Source organism: Trichogramma pretiosum, unplaced genomic scaffold, assembly GCF_000599845.2.
Source record: "Trichogramma pretiosum strain Unisexual culture from Peru unplaced genomic scaffold, Tpre_2.0 scaffold145, whole genome shotgun sequence".
Taxonomy (NCBI): Eukaryota; Metazoa; Arthropoda; class Insecta; order Hymenoptera; family Trichogrammatidae; genus Trichogramma; species Trichogramma pretiosum.
Genome location: NW_019640819.1, coordinates 1 through 25,600, shown reverse-complemented (window position 1 = coordinate 25,600; position 25,600 = coordinate 1). Strand labels below are relative to the sequence as shown.

The following is a 25,600-nucleotide window of genomic DNA, read 5'->3' as shown; positions in this document are numbered from 1 at the left end:
TTTTCTATACATTATTTTCAAGTTCTTACATGTATTGAACAATAAAACTTTTCAACAATTTCAGGATTTATCGTTTTTGGGTAAATGTTTAAGTGATTGAGTGGTTTTTGATATCCGACTTCCTGAAAGCTCAGCTTTTTACAACGACCGATGACACTTGTAGTAAATAATATTTAATAAATTAAAGAGGGAGTGGGGTTAGCAAAAAATCGACTCTTTAAGCGTGTTAACATTACTTGACACATATTTGAGTACTTAGAAATTGATCCAAAAATTTTAATTCAATAAAAAATTATTCAATTGAAAAAAAATTGTACAAGATTTCTTTTAATTTCCACATTTCAAGAAGGCTTAATTATAGATAGAGATCAACGCAGTGGTGTAGGATAAAGACAATTAAATAATCTAAAATAAAAAGTAGTTATACGAATGAATTAAATTAATTTTTGAAAAGTTCCTTGATCAATATAGGGTAAACCAGCTAGTTATCGGACAATTAAGAAAATTTTCTATTATAATCGATTAGGGGAGCTTACTCGTTAGATAAAATTTTTTTTTTAATATACCATCTTTTGGCAAATTTTCTGCTCTTTCTGATGCATATATTTATTTTTTCCTACAACAATTTTTTCAGTTATGTTGAGAGGAATTTCTAAAAAAAAACCGAAAACGTTGGTTTTCAGACATTTTTTATTTAATTTTCGGACAACCTTAAAATTAGCTTTGACATAAATAATAATGTTCAAGGGATTTATAAAAATGAAATTAATAAACTAAAAAAGTTAAAAAATTATATACTGAACCATTTTTATTATTTTATTAACAATAAAAATTATTTTACAAATTTAATTTTACAACTTTTTTCTGTCTCTCGACCCTTATTTATTCGGCTTTTCGAATTCATCGATAATTTCCCTTTTAATTTTTTTTCTTATGGTTCTTCTACTACTAATTCATTCCTTGATGAAATCGTTTTTCTTACTTTGTTAATTTTTTTAATAGCTTTTTGAATCTTTTGATGCTCTTGACTTACTTTCCTTTTAATTTTTTTGAATAATTCTGCTTCATTTTGGTCTTTAGCTTTTTGAATTTTCTTATATAATAAAAAAAATTAACATCTTTCCACAAAATTTTTATATTACATTTAAGAAAAACCACTGGCAAAGTTCAATGTTAAATTGACATACGAATATCTTCTAAACGAAGTACTAAACTTGCATACAATTTTGCAAGTTCATTTATATCATTAAAAAGGATTAGTGTACGTAGTTTGAGTCGAATCTCTTCGGTAAATTATGAGTGGAGGTACCTCCTAATATCACAGAACAATAAGTGTTAAAGTTTCATCAGTCATTTTTCAAGAAACCAAGACGAGTAGGTTACCTGCAAAATAAATCCAAACACAATGATATGGCCTCGAACTATGGTTGTTATTCATAAATTGTAATGGCTTTAACTGAATGTAAATGATTTACTCTAACCCATATGTAACAAGCATCTATTGTGAATTTACACAATAGAGTGTAAACGATTCAAAAAGTTATATTAAATAAAAAATAAGAATTTATATTTATATAATATAATATTGCACTCGTGGGTAACTAATAATGTAACATATTACTATTGAATAAAATGAATCAAGAATAAAACCGATTTTAACTTCAATAAAGAGTGAAACTTTGAATTATAAAGAAAAGGTTGTGTGATATTTCGTAAAGAACATGTTGCAATATTGGCCGATTATACAACAAGAAGCGATTGGAAAAAAGGATTTAGAACAATTAACAGAATTAGATTTATCAGAACTTGAAAAATGTATCGGGCAATACATAACTTCCTTGATAATACCTTTTATGAAAGCTTCGTTTCTCTGGCCTTTTTGGACTGGCATAAAAATGTATGGGTTATGGATATCATTTGTGCTCAACGTTTTAATTTTTATAGCTACGGTAATTGTTAAAAATGTGCATACTTTTCGTTTATGACTGAATTTAAGTTAAAATATACTTGGTTTTGCAGTTTTTTTACGTAGCACGTATGATAAACAACAACAAATTAGATATAACATTAGCAACGGAAGTATGCGTTCAGATACTAGTTCAATGTTTTATTATTTTTGGCACGTACTTTACAATTTTTGACAAAGAAAACTTCGCATTGGTAAAATAAACAACATAAAATTTTTAGAGCATGCTAACGAATTTTGCAAATAATGGAAAGCTTTTTTAATTTTATTAATATGATCATGAAACTTACAAAAGTTAATAATAATGATGAAAAGGAATTTGATTCAATGTAATTCCGAGGAAAGAAAATTTCTACAGTATTACATTAATATAGCTAATTTTGCATCTTACATAATCACAGGTGAATATTTTAATTATCAAATTTGATAAATTTTACTAAAGTGATGGTTCAATTATTTTTCAGGTCTATTATGTTGTTCCTACAATATGTATTGCATTATAATTCCCGTCTTATGGCCAGTTACAGCAAATTTTATTTTACCCGGAAATAATACACATGCAAAAAAATTATCGATTCACTTTGAATTATTCATTGATGAGGAAACACATTTTTACTATTATTTTATTATTGTAGTAATTCTATGCTATAATGCACAATTATTTATTTCAAGTTTAGGAATTATATACATTTTCTCAGCCGCCTACTTGGTAGCCAAATTTAGGTTTATGGGGTAATTAAACATTTTTTTCATCATCTATAAAAATAAAAGAACAATCTATTTTTTTAAATTAGATTCAAGTTGAAAGAGATCTTGATTTTGTCCGAGGCAGAGGATATTTTGGAAAAAAAAAATGAAATTCATAAACATATTACTGACCTGGTTCAACTACACCAATATTGTATCTAGTTAGTGATAAAATAGACATTTATTTTTCTCCGTTGTAATGCATTTTTTTATGATTAGTTACTTTGATGTATTAAATTCAATTACTAGTCCAATATCAATCTTTGGAACATTGAATGTGATCATTGTCTTCAGCCTTTCTGTATATGTGGTACGATTTGGCTTGTTCTTATTCAATCGTTAATCAAGATAATTTATAGTTCATTACTCGATGTTTTCGTAGATGGTAGTGGAATATAAACGAGATATTAATTTAGCTCTGAAAATGTTCTTCGCGTACATCTTGTGTTCAGAGTATTTGTTTGTGTCCAGTCATCCCTCGCAGATGATCCTTGATGCTAGTGGTGACATTTTTGACGACTGGTAAGAATAGCTAAGTTACAGTTTTTAAATAAAATTCAAATCTAGTAAAGCATCAAACCTATTTCGTTTGCAGTAAATAAAAACTTTTTTATCGTTTTTGTGTATTATAGTTATTCTACTGATTGGTATAAATATCCAATAAAAACCAGGAAAATGATACAGCTAATAATGATAAGGTCCAGTAGACCTTCCTGCATTAAAATTGGGCCAAGCAAATGTTCTAATTATGAAACGAGTCGGCAGGTAGCTAATATACTATTAGTAACATGTATTACAACCATATCTATTCATGCAAACAATTTTTATTTTAGCTTGTGCAGTTATCTTTGTCTTACTTTGTTTCATTAATGTCTATCCATGGACATTAAATTGTATCTCTTGAAATGTGATCTTACACAAATTGCAGAGCGACAAGTTAATGTGCGCTAATGGCCAAATTATAATGTAACCCGTCATCTGTAAAAGTATGAATCGAGTAATGATTTTAAGATTATTCAGTGATTTGTGTATTTCGTCTAGGAATATAAAATATTCAAACTAGTAGCCTACTGAAATGTTTACAATAGAATAATTCAAAACCGTGGTAATACTTTTTTCAAAAGTTTAAATAGGGGCAAGTGTGACAGTCTGATCCTTTTGATTTTAGTCTAAATTTCAAATCCTTTTGTTTTTCTAATTGTTGAAACTCTTATTCTCAATCCACCATTAATTAATTACTTAACTATGATAGTAATGAAATCAAACATATTAAGACAAGTACTCACGGAGATGTAATATTTTTATTTCTTAAACGATAATAACAATGCAAAGTTTATGACAGAATAATTCAATAAAATAATTAATTAATATAATTGTTAAAATTCATGGTAACTATTATTCAATTTACAATTACATACAGTGATAAGTGAAATGATAATCCCATGCGATCATTCAAAGTCAACATTGGTATGTAAAAAACCAGAATGTAAAAGGGCATTAAATTTTACATAAAATTTCGTATGTGTAAAGTCGTTTCAAGGCCCTAAACATGGGAAACAAAAAATTTCGTCACTTTGAGCGTTAGTGGATTAACATGCATAAAAATCGAAAAAAAATTTCTCAGAAACGGATTTTAACTATTGCTTCTTATTGTACATATAAAAACCCACCTTTTTTGTACACAAAAATTTTTTCTACGCCCCCTCGAACGTGGTGTACATACATTTGAACGAATAAAAAGGTCATTTTCGCAGTAAAAGGGCTGTATATTTGTCAAAAAAGCTAGAAGGACAATTTTTCAAAAAAGGGTTTGAAGGTCTCGTCAAAACCAACAAATCCATTGGTTTAAAATGTTTTTACGACCCTTCTAACTCAAATGACAAGAGAAATACTAAAGAAAAAAAAACAATATTTTTTATTCCTTAATTGTTAATAAAAATTGATAAATAAATAAATGAGCCTAATCACAATTTATATAGCTTTAAAGTGCTGGCAAAGATTTTTTGAATGGTGTATTCAAATGTCGATCCGACTTTTTTTGACTGAGATACAAAACTTTGAAGTTTACTCATTTTTTGCTCAGGTATGGCAAAAGTAATTGACGGGCAGTGTACATCGTTCGCTCGTAAAAAGACAGCTCTGGTTTTTTGCCTATAATTTTTTAACCAAATCGATTTTGGTAAAAAGGGTTTCGGGGGTGTATTCGATGGAACATAAGTAACCAAAAAAAATCAATTTTTTGATCGAGTCTCGTGAGAGCCTCCCCGTAAATGATTCTGTAACTTTCAGGATTATGCTTAATACCCTTGATTAGTAATAAAAAAGTATCATTTATACGTTCAATATCAATTTCATATCAACGTTCCGCATTTTATTATAATCATTTCCACTGGTATTAAATTTTTAATAAATCGAACTTTTACCTCGACGCAATATAATAACGAGTAAATTAAATTCCCTCCCCCCCCCCCCCCCCCCCCCNNNNCCCCCCCCCCCTTCTTCTTAAAAATAGGAATAATAATGCTCATCAACAGTTCGTATGCAACATGTTATCCAGCAATCGATACACACATGTAGACACGATGTGTACGGTCAATACACGGTCGAAAAATAGCTCTTACATATGCATATGGGAGGTGTGCTAGCGTGCGAGTAATGTTCGATAAAAAAACCGCAGCCAATTTATTGGCCAAGAGCTTCCTCATAAAAAATTATATTAATGAAAGGGTTCGATTTTTAGAATTTCGTGTCAGATTCCCTTGCAGTACATTTCCCTTGCAGTACAGCAGTACATTTGCACATGATTACTTTCTATATAGATACATATTTTTAGTCATAATCTTTTGTTACATTGATAGCTATTGTCACATATACTTCTATCTTAGCCAAAAGGTCGAGAAGACAAGCACACATACAGACATTTGTTGGCAATTCAATGTAGTCTCCAAATATGTAAGCTAAATTTTCCTAAAACGTCTGGCTCCAAATCTCATTTTCAAGCCTATCACATAGCTCCCTCTATTAGGAAGCAAAAACTCCGAGATAGTCACTTCGCGAAGAATTGTCTCGTTATATACGGAGGATAGCCGCTTTACTCTCTGCAAGCTCTCCATCTCTCTTTATATTGTTATTGTAGTGAGTAAAGTTAAGTGATAAAAACGTATTTGTGCGCCTCTCTTGGCCAGTCAAGCGCGCGCCACTGAAACGATCTCGAAGCACGTGTCGCTGCCGCCTCGAAGCAGTACATAATATGTAGGAAAGTAAACAAATCGCCAAGAGCGAGAGAAGTTTATATATGATGAGGGGGGGGGNGGGGGGGGGGGGGGGGGGGGAGTCGGTGGCCGTGTGCTTATGTAGCCTATGTGTGCCGCGAGAACACTGGACTCACGCGGCAGTACGCGTGACTGCAATTGCGACGCTCGGCAGCGAGTTCCACGTATATGATATCTGGCAGCGAACGGGTTGCAGTCGAGGCAGTGATGCCAATCCAAGTTCGACTTTCGAATAAAGCTTTCTTCGCTTCGAGATATCCCTTTGAGGAAAAATATAACTCTGTAGTTATTTCAAGAAAATTTATGACGATAAATTACAAAAATCGACAAAAAATCGGTTCAAAATCGATACTCAAAGCTGATCGATTTATCAGCTTTAAGTTGGCATCCAATTTGAACGACCGGATAGCGCTTGCGCATCAACGGCTGCAGAATACTTCTGCCACCGATACAAACACACAGACATACACGCGCTCAATTATTCTCTCTCTCTTCTCTCCGCTTAATTCATATTCGCGCTCGGGCGTACGCTTTAAACAATACACGGAGTCAGTACATATCTCTGTCACGAAGCAGTCGCAAGTGTCAACACACTCACGTCGACGACCTCTCGACAATTCACGATTTTTTTTATAAAACTACCTTCGATTTCCTTTAATATTGGATCGATATTGAAGGATCGGTCGCGTAAACCATTGAATCGTTCCAAGGCCAAGCGCGCTGTCTTACCTCCGGTGCGAGATCGAACCACCGATCGTTTCATGCGATCTTAGCTGGCGAAATCGGCCCGTTTTTTAAAAAGCGGCCGAGATCGCTGGCACATCTGTAGAATCTCTTGCGGGGTTTTCGGGTGTGCTTATCACCAATTACAAAAACAATTCAAAGTGTGCAGTGAGTTGTGGTGAATTATAAAAAGAAAAAAAAAATTAAAACTCAGTGCTCAATAATCCATTGTGCTGCGTGTGTTTTCGTGTGGTGAAGTTCACGCATGTGCCCAAGCGAGAAAGCATCAGATATCAATCACGATGGAACAGGGCAACGTCGAGGAGTCGACCTCGACGAAGAACGCAAAAATCTCCGATTCGGGATACTCCTGCAACACCTGCAGCAACAGCCAATCCCACACCAGGTCTGTTTTCATACTTTTCCCCAACAATATTATAATAATAAAATACACATTTATTACCGGAACTATTCTTAGATTGGAATTTCTATTTTTCTATGCGTTATCCGCAATTGTCGTGCGATTTTTTTTTCCGTATAATATTATAGCTGCACATGTAAATTCTCGTATAAGTACACTTACTTACTACTCGAGTGTGCCGTCGATGCCACGTGACTCGTCGTCTCGGAGCGTGACGACAAAAAAAAATAGTCCGCTACAAGCGAGGCGCGAAGCGAAAGAGAAACAGAATAAGATAAAATGCCAAGAAATCGATTCTCGAGCTGTCAGAGCTAGCTATAGGTACCGATTTCTATTAAGGCCGATAATAATGCAATTGTTTGTGCGTATATCGATGCTCATAGACGTGTGTTTAACGTATATCTATATCTACATGCTGTGTGTTTTCTTGGTGCTGCAGCACATACATTGCGTAATTCATCACGGTCGCATAACGCCTAATATATAGTGAAAGAAAGCTCGGGGCAGAGAGAGCATGTGCGCAGTGCGCACATATCGGAAATGTCCTCGCATGCCTGCGTGCGTCTGTTTGGAGGGAACGAGAGGCGATTCTTATAATTTAGAAGAGAATTCATAAGACTTTAAACTTGAGATGTGTGTCTATGTCGCGAGAGAGAAAGAAGCCGTAGAAAATCTGCCGTACTCACCCGAGTGCGTGTGCACTTGGAAATTATTTTGGAAAATTTGAAATTTATTTATTTATTTTTAGACTTAATTTTGGTTTCGTGCTTTATATTTAAACTGGTCAATAAGGATAACAATTACGCGTGCGTTCAATTGTCTATCCAGGAGTATAATTTTACCCCGTCCCTGGATATAAATAGCTGAAACAAAACATATAAGCTCTCGCGCGGACAAAGCACGTGAACGATTTACTTTTCGCATATTATAATAGGAAACTGGCACATTTCAGGATTATCAATTGCCACGCTTATTAATACGACTCACGGTGCTGAAGCTGCCATATATATAAATCGAAAATAAACGTGCTTCGTGCGTGCCTATTAGAGTCTCCGCGATGTATGCCGATTTATACATACGAGTGTCTATATTCAGCATAATACAGATTTGCAGCTTTGGCTGGAGCTTCACGTAACGATGATGAAGTATTGATACCAATGATGATGATGATGATCGATTATTTATAAAATAACTTCGGCGATGTTCATCCATTGTTCCTGGCTTGTTGTAACTGATTGAGCCGAATGAAGAGTTGTTGACATTTCTTTTTAGTAAAGCTTTAAAATTTAATAGTTCAACCTTCATCTAATAATTTCTTTACCTTTGCGGTGAGAAAATTTTAAATTTCCATTCTGTATGATCTTATTTTCTTTTTAATTTAATATTCTATAAAACGCAATAAGTCGTTCATAATAAATCGATAATCGTCAAAGTCAAGCTAACTCTTGAGATCTACACTATAATATTATAGATGTGTATGAGTAAATCTCGTGAAATTTTGATAATTGTGTCAACCCCACAATAATCGTATGAAAACCTAAAGCTTACCACTCCTCGCATTGTTTATGTTAAATTTTCCACTTTTTCTTTTCTTGAGAACAACTTTCAGTGGGATCCAAATTTGAATTCATACAAAATAATGCATTTTACGGCGTTTTTTATGCGTTTTAAAATTCAACGCATCTTATTATTAATTTTCAAATTCTGATTCCCGATAGGCCCATCGAGCTTTTTTATCCAAATCATCGCCAAACAATCCTCAGAAACTATACTTTCGAAAAAAATGTCACTGAATGGTGTGCGTCGTTACCCGCGCCTTCTACACTCTTAAGAAAAACTCAACTGGATTTTTAGTATTTTAATGTTTTTTTTTTTACAAAATCCATTATCCCGATTGGCCCCACCATGAATCATAACGAAATCATGAGGAAAATGGTTTTTGAGTAGCAGAATCGAGTGGTATGTCTATTTATGATGTGTGTGCTTTGTAAAAAAAGTTATATACGATATAAACATGGGCTTCGCCCGCGCCCATTGTTGATTTTGCGTGTTTTTTAATCGAATTTTGATATGCACATCAACAGTTTTACTTTCAATGGCGCAATTTACATTGCCCATTTTAGTTTTCAACACATTGGAAAAGATTACGCTATATGGTTTTTTTAAATGTCAAAAAATCAATATATTAATCAATTTTAGGAGCAAATATTGTCTTAAAAATATGGTTCATCAGCTTCAGCTTTTAAAGTCCCCAAAAAAAATTTTTTCCATCGCTCCGGCAAAAGTATTTACTTTCGCTGTACTATTAATCTATTATTCGCGAGTGTGAATAGTAAAAAAATTTTTTTTTATTAATAGCAAAATATTAAAATTTCATGAGATTTACTTATTTTTAATTTTTAATTTTCTATTCATTTTTATTCACCCTGTGTTTCGCTGTGATATGGTGCAAGAGTCATAATTTTACTAGTATAGTAATAGCGTTGTTGGATTTCTTTTTTCAAATATGTCGGCCAATCAACATTCGGACATTTTTGTAGAATGGTTTGAGACATTTTGCTTTCCCGAGTCATTATTATTAATTCAGATAATGCATTCATGCTTTCTGTGGCCTTTTCAAAATAAAAATGTTCAATTCTTTGGACGAGTATTTATCATAATTCAGTTTGTTATTTTCACCATTGCCGGGGTATGTATTTTTGGGCATAATTCAGAACCACCATTTCAATAATTGATTGCATATTCAGGTTATTAAAGTGATTGAAAATACCATAACGTATGGTGCCAGCGGCAGTCTCTTTCTCGAGGATCTATTTCAAGAGCTAGTTTTAGTAATGATGTTGTATTGTTATATCTTTATAATCTGGAATTACGATAAAGTACCGAAAAATTATATTCTAAAAAAGATTTAATCATTAATTGCTGTATCATTCTCAGATCGTTTTGAATGTGGTTAACATGAAAAAAGTACTCGAAAACAATGATAAATTTGGACGACGCTTGGTCAAAAAATATTACGACCGATCGAACCATTTCGGACTGATTCTAATCCGTTAGTAATTAATTTACTCGTTCGTAAAAATTAATACAATTACAAAAAAAAAAAAAATGATTGTTTTTAGTGCTATTCATCCCGATATACGCAGTCATTACATTTGGTCCAGTGGTTATACCAACTTTATTAACGCGATATTTACCAGATAATCAAACGTTTCACAAAGAGCTACCAATTCACGCTGAGTTTTTCGTCGACGAAGAAAAATACTTTTATCACTTATACGCTGCCCAAGTTTTAACTATAACGATTTACGTTATAATAGTAGGAGGATTGAATACCTTTCAGTATTCAGCTGTGGGATTTATCATTGGTGAATTTAAATACTTGCAGTAAGTGGTGCAATATGACTGCTGAAATAGAAAACAAAAATCAATCCTGAGAACCGATAAAGCATGTGAAATTTCAATTCTACCTTCTAGATATTATTTAAAAAAAACTGACAACGTCTATAGCTGCATGATTTCTGAAAGTAACGAAAACGCTCACGACTTTCTTGTAAAAAGTCTTCAATATTTTATCCAGCAACATCAAAGAACTACGAAGTATTTAATTCTTTCGTTTCGATCAATGAAAATTATTTTTCAATAAATGTGATTTTTTTTTTTTAATGACTTATGTAGGATACACGAAATTTTATATTTTTTGACCGAATCAATGATGCTTGTGGTAATGCTTGGTGCAGCTACCAGCCTCGTCATAACTGGTTCTACGGTGAATATCGTGAAAATAATCAAATATTTTAGTAAATTTTTTGTAACATTGATAAAAAACATAATTGCATAAAGGATCTTTTCAATCGCAATAATCGATATTATCCCTTAGATGGTAGTTTTTATAGATTCAGGCAAACCAATGGCTTTGAAAATGTTTTTTATAAGCAGTGCCGCTTTGACGGTAATCTTATTCATATGTGTTCCTGGACAATTTTTGAGTAATGCTGGCGATGAATTGTTCACCAGATGGTAATTTTTCTCAATGAATAAGGATTAAAAAAAATTTTTTGAATAAACTAGACTATTGAACTAACATTCACATAGTTATTGCGTCAATTGGGATGGATATCCTCCAAAAGCTCGAATTTTGTTGGTAATGATACTACTAAGGACGATGAAACCTTTGATAATTGAAGCAGGATTTTTAGCTGTTTTAAACTTTGAAACCTTCAGTTCCGTAAGATCATTCATTTGCTAATATTGAAAAATCGTACGATCACCACTGATGAATAAACTATCATTTTAGATTGTGAAAAAATCAACGTCATTTGTAATGGCTTTCAGATCGATATATTCCACGCTTTGACTTCTTTTATTTTACTCTTTAGAAACAATAGTTTGTTATTAGAAAATGCTCAATAGATATTAGATTCAGTCTATTTTAAGGAAAGCTTGGTTATATTTTAACACGAGGCACAAACCAGCACATGCTCTTATTAATAATATACACACATGTGTGGCCGTGTACACATAATATTTATTAATATATGTCAATCCCAATCGAGCTCGAGCAATATATCGATACCTGCTATATGGGCAATTTATAAAGGCCGATTATGCGCAGCCGGGGGCACGTGAAATTTCTTTGTGTTACATGGGCTCAACTTATGCATCGATTTGTACGGCTCATGCTTTGCGAGGCAAATTGATTCGCGTGTATCCTTTTGCAGTGCTCCGCCTGTGTGCAAAGAGGCATGCGGCGAGCATACACACACACAAAGACGTGCAATTTATATAATCAAAGGGCTCATAACAGCTTTACGAATGATTCAATTAGGATACGGACTATAATGTTGTGTATAAAATCACCCTTTATTTTCCGTTGTTTCGAGCGTTTCAATTATTTTACGATGATGAAAGCTCGATACCGACGAAGGTCGGGATCATTAGCGTTGAAGTTTATGAATTATAATTTCAAGAGCTTCCGTTGAAATATGGAGAAATTCAAGCTTATAGTTTCGAATAATGACAAACTTTTGAATTGGCACCTTGTCAAAGGAAAGCTCCCCTATAGTCTTTGTGATTTATATATTCTACAAAAAATAATGCAGCATTTCTCTCGTTAGTGCTTTTGAACATTCTTCATCTGCATTTGCATACTTCAATCAAGGCCTCTTTAAAATAATTTATTTCGGTGAATCCACAACGCAGATAGGAGAAATGACGTTACGCAATTTTTTTATCAAATTGAAAAATAAAAAAAAAAGATAAGTGCAATTAAAATCTCGTAACGCACAGGGTGCAAACGAGCTGCGATATTTAAAAATAACTCAGCCTTCATTAGCGGCAAAGTGACAAGAGTGCTCTGTTAAGCGAACCGACGATTTATTATGGCTGTAATATAATACGCAGTTATGAATTGAAATCCATAAATGGTGCAACGGCGCGTTGACGATCCAGCGACGATTTACTCATTTAACCCAAATGCTTAGAAAAGTAACGTAATTGGCATGATTCAACAAAATCCGACATCATTTCGGATTTTCCCTCCTAAAATAACCGGACATTTTCCGAACAAAATAACTATGCAACTCTTGCATTCAGAAGATGGCAAGGCCAACCCATAAATCAAAATTTCAATCCGGTTTTTTGAAACTTTCTCTGAAAGGGTTCGTGGTGACCTTTTATACATAAAATGTGCGATATGGATTGGCTTCGTCATCCCTTTAAGTACAAATTTAAAAATAATATCCTTGACAACGCGCGCGTCGACGTTTCGCGATTGCGATTTCTTCGAGATCTGCGAGATCGCGACACGTACATACAGATATGCATCGTCGTATAATGCACATGTACACAGCACCGAGAGTATACGGAGAGCAGGCCGTGACGAGCAGAAATCACGAGGCGAAAAACGTGAGTGTAATGAAGCATCCCAGAAACAAGTTGTATACGCGTCGCGGCGCTGGTATTTCTCCAAGCGCACAGCACGCGCAGCAGCGGCAGCAGCAGCGAAGCGACCCTCTATATATACATATACGTTGCGAGGAAATTATTAGCTTTGATTATTTTTAGATTCCCGCGGCGGTATATATAATAGTGTGGAATTCAAATGTACAATTATGGTTTTATACGAAGTGCAGGAGACGACTTTATTGACTGTATTGGATGAGATTGATCGATGCCAACGGAAACATTTTTTGGATCGATTTTTAGAGCTTTCTTTCAGACACAATTCTGAAAGCTCTCATCCTTAACTTTTCGGTTTAGACCCAACAACGCAACACAGTTGCTTATTTATAAAAAAATTCTGTACACTTGAATTGTCAAAAGTTATTCTTATCATTTACTCTTCATATACTTCATACAAAGAACAAGTTAATCGTTAATGTACATCAGCTAATGTTTCTCTTCAATAATGAAGTGTTAACATATGATTACGTTTGCATCGGTGCATGATAATTATCAATTAAAGTTTTAGTCGAAGTTTGAGCTTTCAATCGCGTATAGTATGCAATTATAATTATCAAAATAATTCGATAATAAGTATATTTTCTGAAAAAAAAAACAGCTCATCATAACGTGCAATTGATTTGAGGTAAAAATAATAATCTTGAAATATGTTCAAAGTCAACAAACGAATGCGTAAACTTTTTATGTTCCGCATTCGATCATTTTATTTTGATAATGAAATTCTGTCAACACATGAACGATTTTTTTTAAACTTATTGAAAGAATGATCGCACCATTCGATACTTTTTATCCAACCGACCAAATTAATTAAGGATGATATAGCTATCAAAATTATTAAAATAAAATCTTTACTTTGTTTCAGCAGCGAAGGGGATTCGCTATCAAGGAACAGTAACAGATCCGCGAGCAGTGGATACCATGGGGGAAATCAGTCAACTTTGGGTTCTTGGTACGTAATCTCAACTTTTTCAAATGCTATGAAAAAATAATGACAGTCGTATACGCTATATGTGTAACGATAACAATGAAACGAATGAAAAAAATGAGAATCCATAAATATGGTCAAGTAGCTGTAAGGTCTCCGTCTTTCTATTACATAATAATTATCATTTATACGTAATGATAACAACACTGTGTGAATACGTTCTTATATCAATAAAGCATCGTACGCTACAATTTAAAATTTTTTATCATCTCAACAAAGTATGTAACTTGCATATATCTTTTACCGAATCGCGATCGTAATGTCTTGGCTGTCGATTATTTGGAATATGTGTGCGCTGTGCTGCTATATACACACGAGGCCGGCGACAAGAGCACGTGTCGATCCGCGTGCACCCTTGCTTGCCCGCCTGTCAGTTGGCGCAGTAGCTCATGCCTGCGCCTCAAGTACGTCGACGCCGCAACTTTTTTTTTCGCATAGTCAACGTGGCTATTTTTATGTTATATATAAAGAAAAAGCCCGGGAACTTCGCGCACGATCGCGTTTCATGTATACGCGTTGGCCGTATGTTAAGCGACTCTTTATCGGTCAGTCTTGCACTCGAGGAAAGAGAGGCTCGTCATATTTTTCGAGAAGCCATGAGAAGCACTTGATTCTCTATAGGAGATATTCTAAACCAATGAGACTATTAAATGAGAAAGAAGTGAGAATGATTAATTTTTGGATTTGTAAGGAAAAAAAATTGTCGAGATTTTTTCTCAAACGATTAATATTAATTGATTTTACAATATTATATCATTTTGAAAATGTATTAATGTTTTGCTTGAATAATAGATACACGTGTAAATTATGTTCGATTCGATCGTATTATTAGTGATTAGTATTATACAAATACGAGAACAATTATAATGACCTTAAAAGGTACTGGCATTTATTATCTAGAAATAGTTATTAGAATGACCTTCTTAATACAATTATAATAATAGTACATTGTATCCTCAAATAGAAAGGATGTAATTTTATCGTGTGTCTACATCGGAAATTGTATTAAATTATTATTAGAATTTAAAGAAAAATTTTAAAATCGAATAGATAATCATATTTTATTGATATTATTGCAGTACGCAAACTATCCCAAAGCCAATTAGCAATAAAAAGGAGAAGAGCCACAAGAAGAAGAAAACTAAGAATATCATAACGACAACTGCCCTGATAGAGAGCACGCAAGCCCTTAGCAGCTGTACCCATACGAAACCCGAGCCTGTGACAAATGCACAAATCGCACAACAAGTCTTTGAGCCGGTCAAACCCATTGTCGAAAAGAAAACAGGTTGGTTCAATGTTGACCGTAATAAAATTTTTTTCTCTATTTACCTCGCATGTGCACGAAATATAATTCATACTGACGACAAAGGTTTCTAAAAAATTTTCTTGCGCTGATGTAAAAACTTGTACGATGGTAAAATTTTTGAGAAAACTTTCTAGTATGGTTTTTGATGTAAGCCTGTGCGTATTCATATTGCATCTGATTTATATTACTGATAAGGTAAACTTCCCCATTAATTACCTATCTAATTATGAGCTTTGAATTCCATAATAGGGACGTTTACCTTAAATGACTAGAGAAATTATCACGAATAAAAACATTGCATCAAATGACACAAAATCTTTTATAGATGACACAACCAATTGAACTCTCTCTCTTGTATTTGGTAAACTTTTTTTCATTTCGAACAGAAGAAAGACTCGGTTACTGCATCGATATGTATCATCATTGAATGTGTTATAAGAATATATGGTTTTGTCACATAACGTAATGTATATTTTTTATAGAAATGACTTACGTTACGTTACGTTACGTTACGTTTTCGATTTCTATTATTCTACTTAGAGGTTTATTACATGTTTGATGTTTTTATTTTTTGCAATAATGATAATATTTCTGGGTCGATGCGTAATGATATTGGAGTGCATCGTACGGATAGAGGACTGCGGGCGATTCATATAATTTCGGTATTTTAATAAATTTTTTGATCATTACAATCCTGTTGGACGAAAAAAAAATATTTTGCATAAATATGATTATCATGTTGATGAATTAGAATAAAAAATTATAGGTTTCTACGTTTTCTATATTACGTGATTAGTCGAGATAAAATTGCGTAAGTATTTATGCAACTTTTTCGTCTCTTTTGCTCAGACACATACAACGCCTCGCTCTCGTAAAGTCAATGAAGAACAGTTTTGTTCAAAGAGAGTTACGTATCTCGAAAATCTGTTAACGTCAATTTCAGCTGCTCCTTTCTGAGTACAAAAATTCAAGATGTGAGGCCTTAATTTAATGTGAGCTAAGATGAGCTATAATAATGATAATAACGAGCTAATAGTATGCTCTTATGGTTGAAAGTAAAATTATGAATGCATAAAAAGATCCATATCACGATTACGGACGAATAAAAAACAGAACAGTCCTCTTAATCTACTAAGTACGAAAGAAAAGTTGAAAAGCATTCAGTGGGACAAGAAAATAGTAAAAAAACTGAAAAAAAATGTTATAACGTTGGTAATTTTTGTTGAAAACCCGAAAAATGAAGAAGAGCAAGCAGTTGTAGAGTTGGTGGATGCCACGGATCCAGGAGTTCACAATGACAGCAACAGCTTGCTGCCCACGACGGCGACAGACGCCGCCGGACTGGCCGCAAAAATTAATCCCATCGACGAGTCCAGTTCACAATTCACCGTTAGTATGACAAAAAAAAAATAAAGACAAAAAAAGGCAGAACAGAAAACAATGCAGATAAATAAATACATTTATCGAATATATCTATTTTTCTCTGAGACTTTGTCCGAAGAAAAATGCGACAAGCCAAGCTCTTATATGCATCGAAATTTCAAATCATTTTTTAAAATATTGTAATCTTTGTATGGGTCAGAAAAAGAAGATAAGGTTCAAAAGCTGCAAATCAGCTAGAACAAATAATTAGGCAATTTTGAGGAACCTCGTTAGGTTTCAGCGATTACATTGTCTATACGGCCTCTTATTTTTTAAAAATCTGACTGCGACGATCACTAACATTCGTCATGGATAAGTGAGAGCCCAATCTTCGTAAAATCTTGATGTAAAAAAAAAATAATAATAATTACAAAATCGTCGTTGTAATATTTTGGAATAAATACTCGTTACGATTGTATACGCTTGAATTGAGATTAGAGTCAAGCAATCTTGCAAAAAAAAATTTTAATTTAACGATTTTATATTTTTCTGTGTTATACATAAAATTCTTTAAATTCAAATCGAACGATGTAAACCCAATACCACTGAACAGTTTTAATATCACTTTATCCACCTTATTCAGGAAGAATACTACGCCGTTATATCGTTGCGCGATGGTCTCGTCCTGCAAGCGACGTCCTCGCTTCATGGAACTTTGGGTTATCCCAAGGAGTCGTGGACAGGGAAATTTTTCACCGACTTTCTCGATCCCCGAGACAAGCAGATTTTCACCGAGACCGTGGCCTCTGAAATCGCTCTGTGGAAAGATTACACTTCCTCGGGTACATTTTTAATTTTATTTTTAATAATTTAAAAATTAAATTTATTATACTAACACCATGAATGCTAATTTTATTTCACACAGATAAAACTGGAAAAAAATTGAGAATATTCTGCCGATTGCGACAGTTCAATGCTTTCCAGTCGACCTCGAAATGCGACGAAAGTTACTACGTGCCCTTTCGAATGAACTTGATCGTTCAAAACTTTCAAGTCACCGATAAGGACTCGCTTCCGTCGCAGCACCCGAGGATGCTGCTCATAGCGTCGTTTCAACCGCTTCGTTCGGCATACAAAGGTATGATGATTTTATTAAATTAACATGAGGTATGTCGACGTTGAATGTATATTATGTAATAAGTATTCAGAGGAAACCAGCACCAATATCTTATGCAACTAATTCATAAAGTTCGAAAATTTAACTTAGAATATTTTGATGAAGTTTCATCAAAATTTTTATTTTCCAAAGCTTGATAGTTTCATACAGTTCTGGTGCTCGTAAACTCATTATTTGTATCTAAAATGTAGCAAAAAATATTTATCGATTAATAGCAGATACAACGCATCAGAAAAGAGAAATTTGTTAAATATTGAACTTGAAAATTATTAATTAATTCTAAGATAAAGGACTAATTTTCATTAAATTGCCATGTACGCTACACGAGAATTCATTTTCTCGAGCAATATTATTATTTTGAAATTTCATCAAAATTATATTTTGTTTAATTATTAATTTTTTTATTTATTCATTCGATTCGATATAATGTTGGACATTCAATCGGCTTTAAGAAATATTTTTTGCATTATCATTCTCTAATTCGTAGATTATTTTTCAATATTTCTACAAAGACTTTATTTCTTGATTTTTAATCTTAACTAATTTATTTTATTCAAGTAGTAGTATTCGATCGGTTGAATAATTTTCTTATTATTTTTCTGCATCGCGATGATGCATTGCAACTGAGATACAAAATTAGGATTAAAAATCATATATTAGACAGTTTTCAGTATAGTAAGCGCTCCTTCCGAGTTTGTGTAGAGAAGATTCGCAGGTATGAATTTTTAATTGAGCAATTTTGGTAAATAGTATAAATACAGGTACGTATTTTAATCTTCGTCTTATCTCTTGCAACTTCATCCAGATTCAAAATATTTTTATGCATAATTATGTATAACCAAGTATAATTTTATGTGTATAATACGTAAAAACTATGTGAATGCTCCCATTAATTTTTTTTAATTCGCGCATTCATGGATAGTATAATAACGCATTACGAAATAATTTAATAAATCTTATTTATTAATTTATTTAATATCTTTTTTATTAAATTATACATAATTATGTATTTTTATGCGTTTTTATAAAATCCTTCGATGCCTTTCCAATTACTAACGTAAGTATTACCGCATTAAGTTTGTGACTCGAAATCCCGAGACTCAAAGTAAAATTTAAGGTAAGACGTACTCGAAATGACGAAGTCATGCCATTGTATTGGGTATTGCAGTTCTTGATGCCAAAAAATTTGTCCCTTTTAATTTTATCAATATTCACCGGAGGTTGAATACTCGTTGTCTCGAGAAAATGAAGGATTCAAACATTAGCGTAAATTGGTTAACTTTTTTTATATAAAACAAAGGTATGAGCGTTAAAGTTTTTTTTTAAGCAAATTAAAAACTTTGATCCTCGTGACATCAGAAAAAAAGTTAAAAGTAACATTATTATTTGCTCTTTGGCGTTTGGCAATATGAATTTGCAACAACTGTTAAAAGCGAGTGATAATTTATATTGAATATTAAATTAAATATCTATTACTATAATTTTTCTACATTATACTCGCATACCATGCGTTAAAAATAGAGAACACATTGTTACAAATGTTAAAATAAGAATAATAATTGGGGGAAAAAGCAAAACCAGAAATTCTCTAACAAGGGCAATAATTTAATCGTGTGTTTTATTCTTGTGTCGTTTATCCGTAGGGCCAGAAGAAACAATAATACCCACGATATTCAGTACGCGCCACAACGCGACCTGCCATTATACCTACGTCGATCAAGACGTCGTGCAATACATGGGTTATCTGCCGCAAGATATGATCAATCGATCTCTATTTTGCTACTACCATCCGGAAGATTTACCGCTCATTAAAGACATCTACGAGACTGTGAGCATAATAACAAAGACCATAAAAGCCCTTGACCTTTTTTTTTCAATTCATTGCAACCGTTCATGCGATTTCGCACCATGGGCTGCGACGATTTTTTCGTCAACATTGTTTCAATTTTGCAATTATTTCACAACCTCGATAGATCATCAATCAGGAGGAGAGCTCGTCCTTTCGCTCGAAACCGTACAGATTCATCGTCCACAACGGGGGCTGCATCGTCATCGACACCGAGTGGTCCTGCTTCGTCAATCCCTGGACGAAAAAGCTCGAGTTCGTCGTCGGCAGTCATCGAGTCTTGAAAGGTCCGGTCGACCCGAACGTCTTCGGTCCGTTCAATCGCAAAGATAACGCGCTGACCAACATCAGCGAGGAGGTGCTCAAAGAGGCGCGAGTCATCCGCAAGGAGATCGAGGACATGCTCGTCCAGGTAATGTACCCGAAAATTCTGCTTACATTTAACCCATACGAAAAGTCTTCAGTTATAAAAATTGCATGCCACGATCCATCTATAAATATATACATTTTTTACATGTCTATATATTATATCATAATAATTTATTCGATCCCAATGCGCAAAATAGAACGGCTATATTGTGATCGCATTAACTTTTTGACTGGTTTATTTCTTTTTCCAGGCCATCATGCATTTTAACCGAAATATAATCTATAAAAGCAAAAACTATATTAATAAAAAGAAATACTTGCCCTTAATTTTGATCCAGTTGTAATTTCAATATATTAAATTCTGGGGATATCGATGAGAGTATCCCGCAAGTTTATGCCGCAGTTCTCCCTGTAAAGGGCCCTCGACACGCACGAAACCCGTGAACTACGTACTAATACGTATATGAGTGTTTCTGACTAACTTTTAAAATTGCACGTACTGATATGTAAGTCAGGTAATTTACCATGCACAGTTCTGAAATTTTATCAGGGTCTTTAAGAAGACTTGAGAGATCTACACTTTTATTTTTGAGCGTTTTGGTGGCCCGTCCTTTTTGTATCGCACGTTTGAAAATCGATTTTACTCTTGAGTCAAAAAACGTACTGCGAATAAAATAAATTTTCGATAGCTTCTTAAAAAATGGACTATTAACCAAATGATCTGAAATTATCATGTTACCTTCCTTTATTCACATACTTTAGAAAAATTTGTGACCTGAACTTGATCCTCCTAAATTGGAAATTTCCCAGAATGTTTTCCGCGCGTACTGGATTATTTGAACTTTTAGCTTTTTTTATACATTTTCATTTTTTACAATGGACTATTGTTTTTTTTTATATCTGTATACATGTTTAAAAAGGGCTGGAAAAGACGAACAAAATGAGCCCAACCAGAACTCTGTCCCTTATTTAATAAGAATTGTACGCTGGATTGAACATTCGATAATCCTGCGTTAATCACTTAAAAATTTTTGAAAAAAATTTTTTTTTCATGAAATTTTTTTCTACTATGAATAAATTAATTAATTTATAAAAAAAATTTTTTTCATGGGAAATTTATAAACAATTTTTATAAACAATTTTTTTTTTCATGAAAAATTTTTATAAATATATTTTTTTTCATGAAAAATTTTTTTCTTATCATGAATAAATAAATTATTCAACAAATAATTTTTTTTCACACACTTTCTTTTTTTATTTAAAAAATTTTGCTATATCATCAAGGGCAAGGCCGTAAAAAAAAAATTTTACATTTAATTCATTTATAATGACTACGCAATTCGCCTACGTAGATAATTATGTGCGGGATGATATAAGTAATGTCACATGAAAACACATGAAAGAAAAAGGGGTTTTTTCGCTTCAAAAAGTGCATAAGGAAACTTGAAAAAATCCAAAGCAATTTAAGGTCATGTTTTTCAATGCATAAAACAGAGAAAAAAATTTTCGAGTTTGATATTAGCTCGTATCGCCGTATATAAATTTTCCAAATTTTTAATTTTTTTATCTGAAGGCCGAAGCCCTCGAAAAATCTGAAGAAATTCAAGGTGCTTAGTTTTGTTGATATGTACTATTATGAATTTTTTCAGAGTTTTTAATTACTTCAGGGCTTCAGAATGAATATAAATAAAGAATGGACGTTTATAGGGGTGGAGGGGGTAGGAGGGGGGGGATGGGGAGTAAAATTTTGGCTTTAGGATTTTTTTACCATGTACTATAACATATCAAAAGCGCATCTAGATCGGTGTCATTCGAAAATTTGAAGAAGTTTTATTTTGACCCACATTTAAATCGGGTTTCCCAAATGGACTATGGAGGAAAATAAAGCCCAAAGTTATTTTTGGGATTCTTTGTTGATAATATTCAAGAAAAATTCATTCCGGATACTGTGCCGCTAAATTTTTCATCAAAAATTTTTTTAGGCGTTATTTTAAAAGTTAGTCAGAATCACTCATATATGCGCCGTATATGTACAATGGGCTATTTTTCCGTTTTTCTCCCTTCATGATTGGTGATTTGGCTTCGATGCACAAAATTGCGCCACATTACTTCAGGGCGTTAAGATGAGACTACGGCCGCCGAACAACGACGTCTTGTTGTCCAAGACCAACGACTTCACGACTTTCGTGGAGAACGTGCTTCAGGAGCTGCGCAGCCCGGTCCCGCTCAAGGACCATATGGCCGTCGACGACCGCAGCTTTTCGGTAATTATCGTGAAAAAATTAAAAAATAGTAACAACCATGAATTGTTCACCTAAAAAAAAGCCTGTACACCTGATTGAAACTGAATAGAGTATTTTTTGTTCATAATATTTACTGTTTTGGTATGTGCTTCTTTTAGCAATTTTTTTACGGAGCTTTCATAAAATAAGCAATAAGAAAGTTTAATTAGTTAATTAAAAGTTTAATAAGTTTTTAATTTCTTCCCATTTATTCGATAATTAAAAATAATCACGAACTTTTTCATTTTGAAATACAATTGTGCAGATTAGAATTTAATATATTAATCTCAAATAGTGTTTGGAGGTAAGTAATTGGTTACTAAAAATAACTAATTATTTGATGTTTTCAATCAAATCTCTTTAACATCAACGTGTTTATTGTTTTGAAATTTTTAGGTAATTTTGAACTCTTTTTAGCACAGGGTATGAAATATCTTTGTTACGGATTGTTCATAAATGGTAATGTTTTTTGAGATTTAATTTTTTTTCATCAGTGCAACGAATGATTTTTATTTCTCAATGATGTACATGGTTCTTTCTTAGGTGTAATTCATAATTCATCAAATAACTCACATAGTTTTGTTCTTTTCGTTTTTTTTTTGCTATTATTTTTTTAATTTTTTCTTTTACCGAAATTATCATCTCGAAACTTGTAGCTCTTTCACGTAGACTACCACTTTTGAATATAAATTTGCTGAAAAAAAAAAAAGAAAAAATACATATCGACAATTTAAAAAAAAAAAAATGCCATCAGTGCGAGAAAAAAAGAGAAGGTGGAAAAATTTTCCGAGATCGAAATCCAAAAGTGGTCGTCTCCATAATCCGGGTCTGATCGTACGATGAATTTTCTTACAGGGAACACGTTGTCCCTTGTTGCAGGAACACGACAGCATCATGCTCGGCGAGATATCGCCCCATCACGAGTACCTGGACAGCAACTCGTCCACGGAGACGCCGCCGAGCTACAATCAGCTGAATTACAACGACACGATCGAGCGCTTCTTCAACAGCAACGTCGTGGTCCAGGGTACCAAGGGCCCCTTCGCCAGCGACAGCGAGGAGATAGCCCAGTCGAGCGCCAACAGCAGCGAGGAGCTCGGAAAGAATAATAACACGGCCTCGAGACCCGGTGAGATAAGGAGGACAGGGAAAAATTACACACGATTGCCTTGTTTAAAATAAGTGTACCTGGATTCAAATGGATTCCATGTGGGTTGAGCTGGAATCCGCATGTCTTCCAGATGGATTTTTTTGTTGATTTATTTTAAACAGGGTAAACAACGTGTAAGTATTCAAACCTCGCGTATATTTATTCTTCACCGTTTTTCGTCAAATACAGATGGCCGTCGTAACAAAGATCTAAAGTGCGCCGCCTCGTCGACCAACGGCAGCGGCAACGGCAGCGGCAGCAACGAGATGCTCAGCAGCGAGTCGAACAATCAGCAAAGCTTCAGCGGCGGCACCAACTCCAACGCCACGACCAGCCAGACTACGACCAACAACAGCAGCAACAATAACAACAATGACAACAAAAACAAAGGCTTCAAGCCGCCCCTGCTCACCGAGTCCATTCTTCACAAGCACGACGCCGAGATGGAGACGCTCTTGGTGCAGAAGCACAGGGAGTTGAAGAAAGGCGACAAGATCAGAAATAAGTCCAACGATCAGAAGGCCAAAGCCGCGGCCGCGGCTGCCGCTCAGTCCGGACAGGCGCCGAACAATGCCGCCAATAACAAATCGTCCAGGCTCAAGCGTAGCGCCAGCCAAACGCTAGATCCAGAGGGCAATTTCAAAGTGTCCAAGCACGACGAGACATTGAAATCCTCGCAGCAACAAAATAGTCTCGGCCAAGCCATTCCGACTACGAGTAATGCTTTCGCGAATAAAGCTAATAATAGAGCGGGAAATCTGTTGTCCCAACCAATGCCAGCCTCCTTGGCCGGGCCCGCACCACCTGCTAGCGCCCACGTGAATAATCAATGTTTCGCCAATGCAAAGTAATTGAACGATCCAACCGTACATCGTTTCGCTCTCCCGATGATCGATTTTCTAACTCCACGCGCTTTTTTGTTATTTTGCAGCATTTGTCCACAACCGACGGCTCGATACCCGTCGGGCTTCTTCCAGATGCTTCCGATCTACTACGTGCCGATACCAGCGGCGCCGATTCCACGCGAAAATCCCGCCCTCGGTACCATCGCTCCACAGGATCATCATCAACAGCAGCAGCAGCAGCAGCAGCAGCATCACATGGGCTTTCCCGGAACGGTGAATCCCGCCCCCGCTCCATACTGTACGTTACACATACCGATTTATACCGATTCCGATCGATTCCTTCGCGAGAGAAGATTGCGACGATAACCTGTACTTCTGTGAACCCACAGGTTACGTGCCGATGCCGTGCATGCCCGCACCCATGTCGGGCTTGATGTATCCGCCCGCGGCAGCGGCTGCGTTCGGTGGTCAGCATCATCTGTCCCATCCGATCGCGGCCGCGGCTGGCATGTACAAACGCTCGCAGGCCATGATGCCGGAAGCCGCCACGAGCACCGGAAATGCGAACGCGAGTCTCGCTGCGGCGCCTAAGGCTCACCAGCAGCACCACCACCACCAGGCTCAGCTGAATCCGGCTCAGTTTCTTCAAGCTGGACAGCAGTTGCAGCAAGCTCAGCCGCAGCCGCAGCAAGTACCAGGCCCGACCATGAGTCCGTTCGACGACGACAGCGGCAACAACAACAGCAGCAAGAAGCGTCCGGCCAGTCGAGCCACTAGCGTCAAGGCCGAGCCCGGCAGCAGCATGGCCATGTCCGAGTCCTCGAAGAAGATATTCTCGCCGGCGGGCATCGTTTCGTCCTGCCTGACCGACGACGGCGGTGGCTACGTTCCCACGAGCAGCAGCAGTCGCATCAATCGCGACTGCCGGAGCAACAGCAGTGCCAGTCAACAGCTCACCAACTCGTCTTCCTGCGGGGTATTTAACTTTTCTAATCCTGCCTCGCCTCGAGCGTCGATCGATTCTCTGTATATAATTCGTCTACGTTATAGCTCTACCAAACGACCAAATCCCGCGAAAGCTGGACCGACAACGGCACCACCCTATTGAAAAAAAAAATGTGGGGACCTACGAGGTATATCTAATAGGTTTACGTATGGGGACATACATGAGTTCCAATCAGT

At 35.1% G+C, this 25,600-nt stretch overlaps 1 protein-coding gene across 4 annotated transcripts; it reads left to right on the top strand.

Annotated features, from left to right (window-relative positions):
- The first annotated feature begins 6,514 nt into the window (after positions 1-6,514).
- LOC106656880 (period circadian protein) lies at positions 6,515-25,594 on the top strand. 4 transcript variants are annotated; one of them, XM_023462602.1, is made up of 14 exons: positions 6,515-7,114; positions 13,959-14,042; positions 15,158-15,366; positions 16,631-16,776; positions 17,393-17,591; positions 17,675-17,887; positions 19,570-19,754; positions 19,900-20,184; positions 22,256-22,405; positions 23,303-23,552; positions 23,763-24,420; positions 24,505-24,716; positions 24,808-25,394; positions 25,469-25,594. In XM_023462602.1, the coding sequence occupies exons 1-14, from the start codon at positions 7,011-7,013 to the stop codon at positions 25,559-25,561; spliced, it is 3,375 nt and encodes a 1,124-aa protein (XP_023318370.1). In that variant the 5' UTR covers positions 6,515-7,010; the 3' UTR covers positions 25,562-25,594. The 4 variants fall into 4 exon arrangements, with proteins under 4 accessions (XP_023318370.1, XP_023318369.1, XP_023318376.1 ...); XM_023462601.1 differs by having other exon boundaries at positions 13,956-14,042; XM_023462608.1 differs by lacking the exons at positions 6,515-7,114; positions 13,959-14,042 and adding an exon at positions 14,649-14,739.
- The last annotated feature ends 6 nt before the right edge of the window (positions 25,595-25,600 follow it).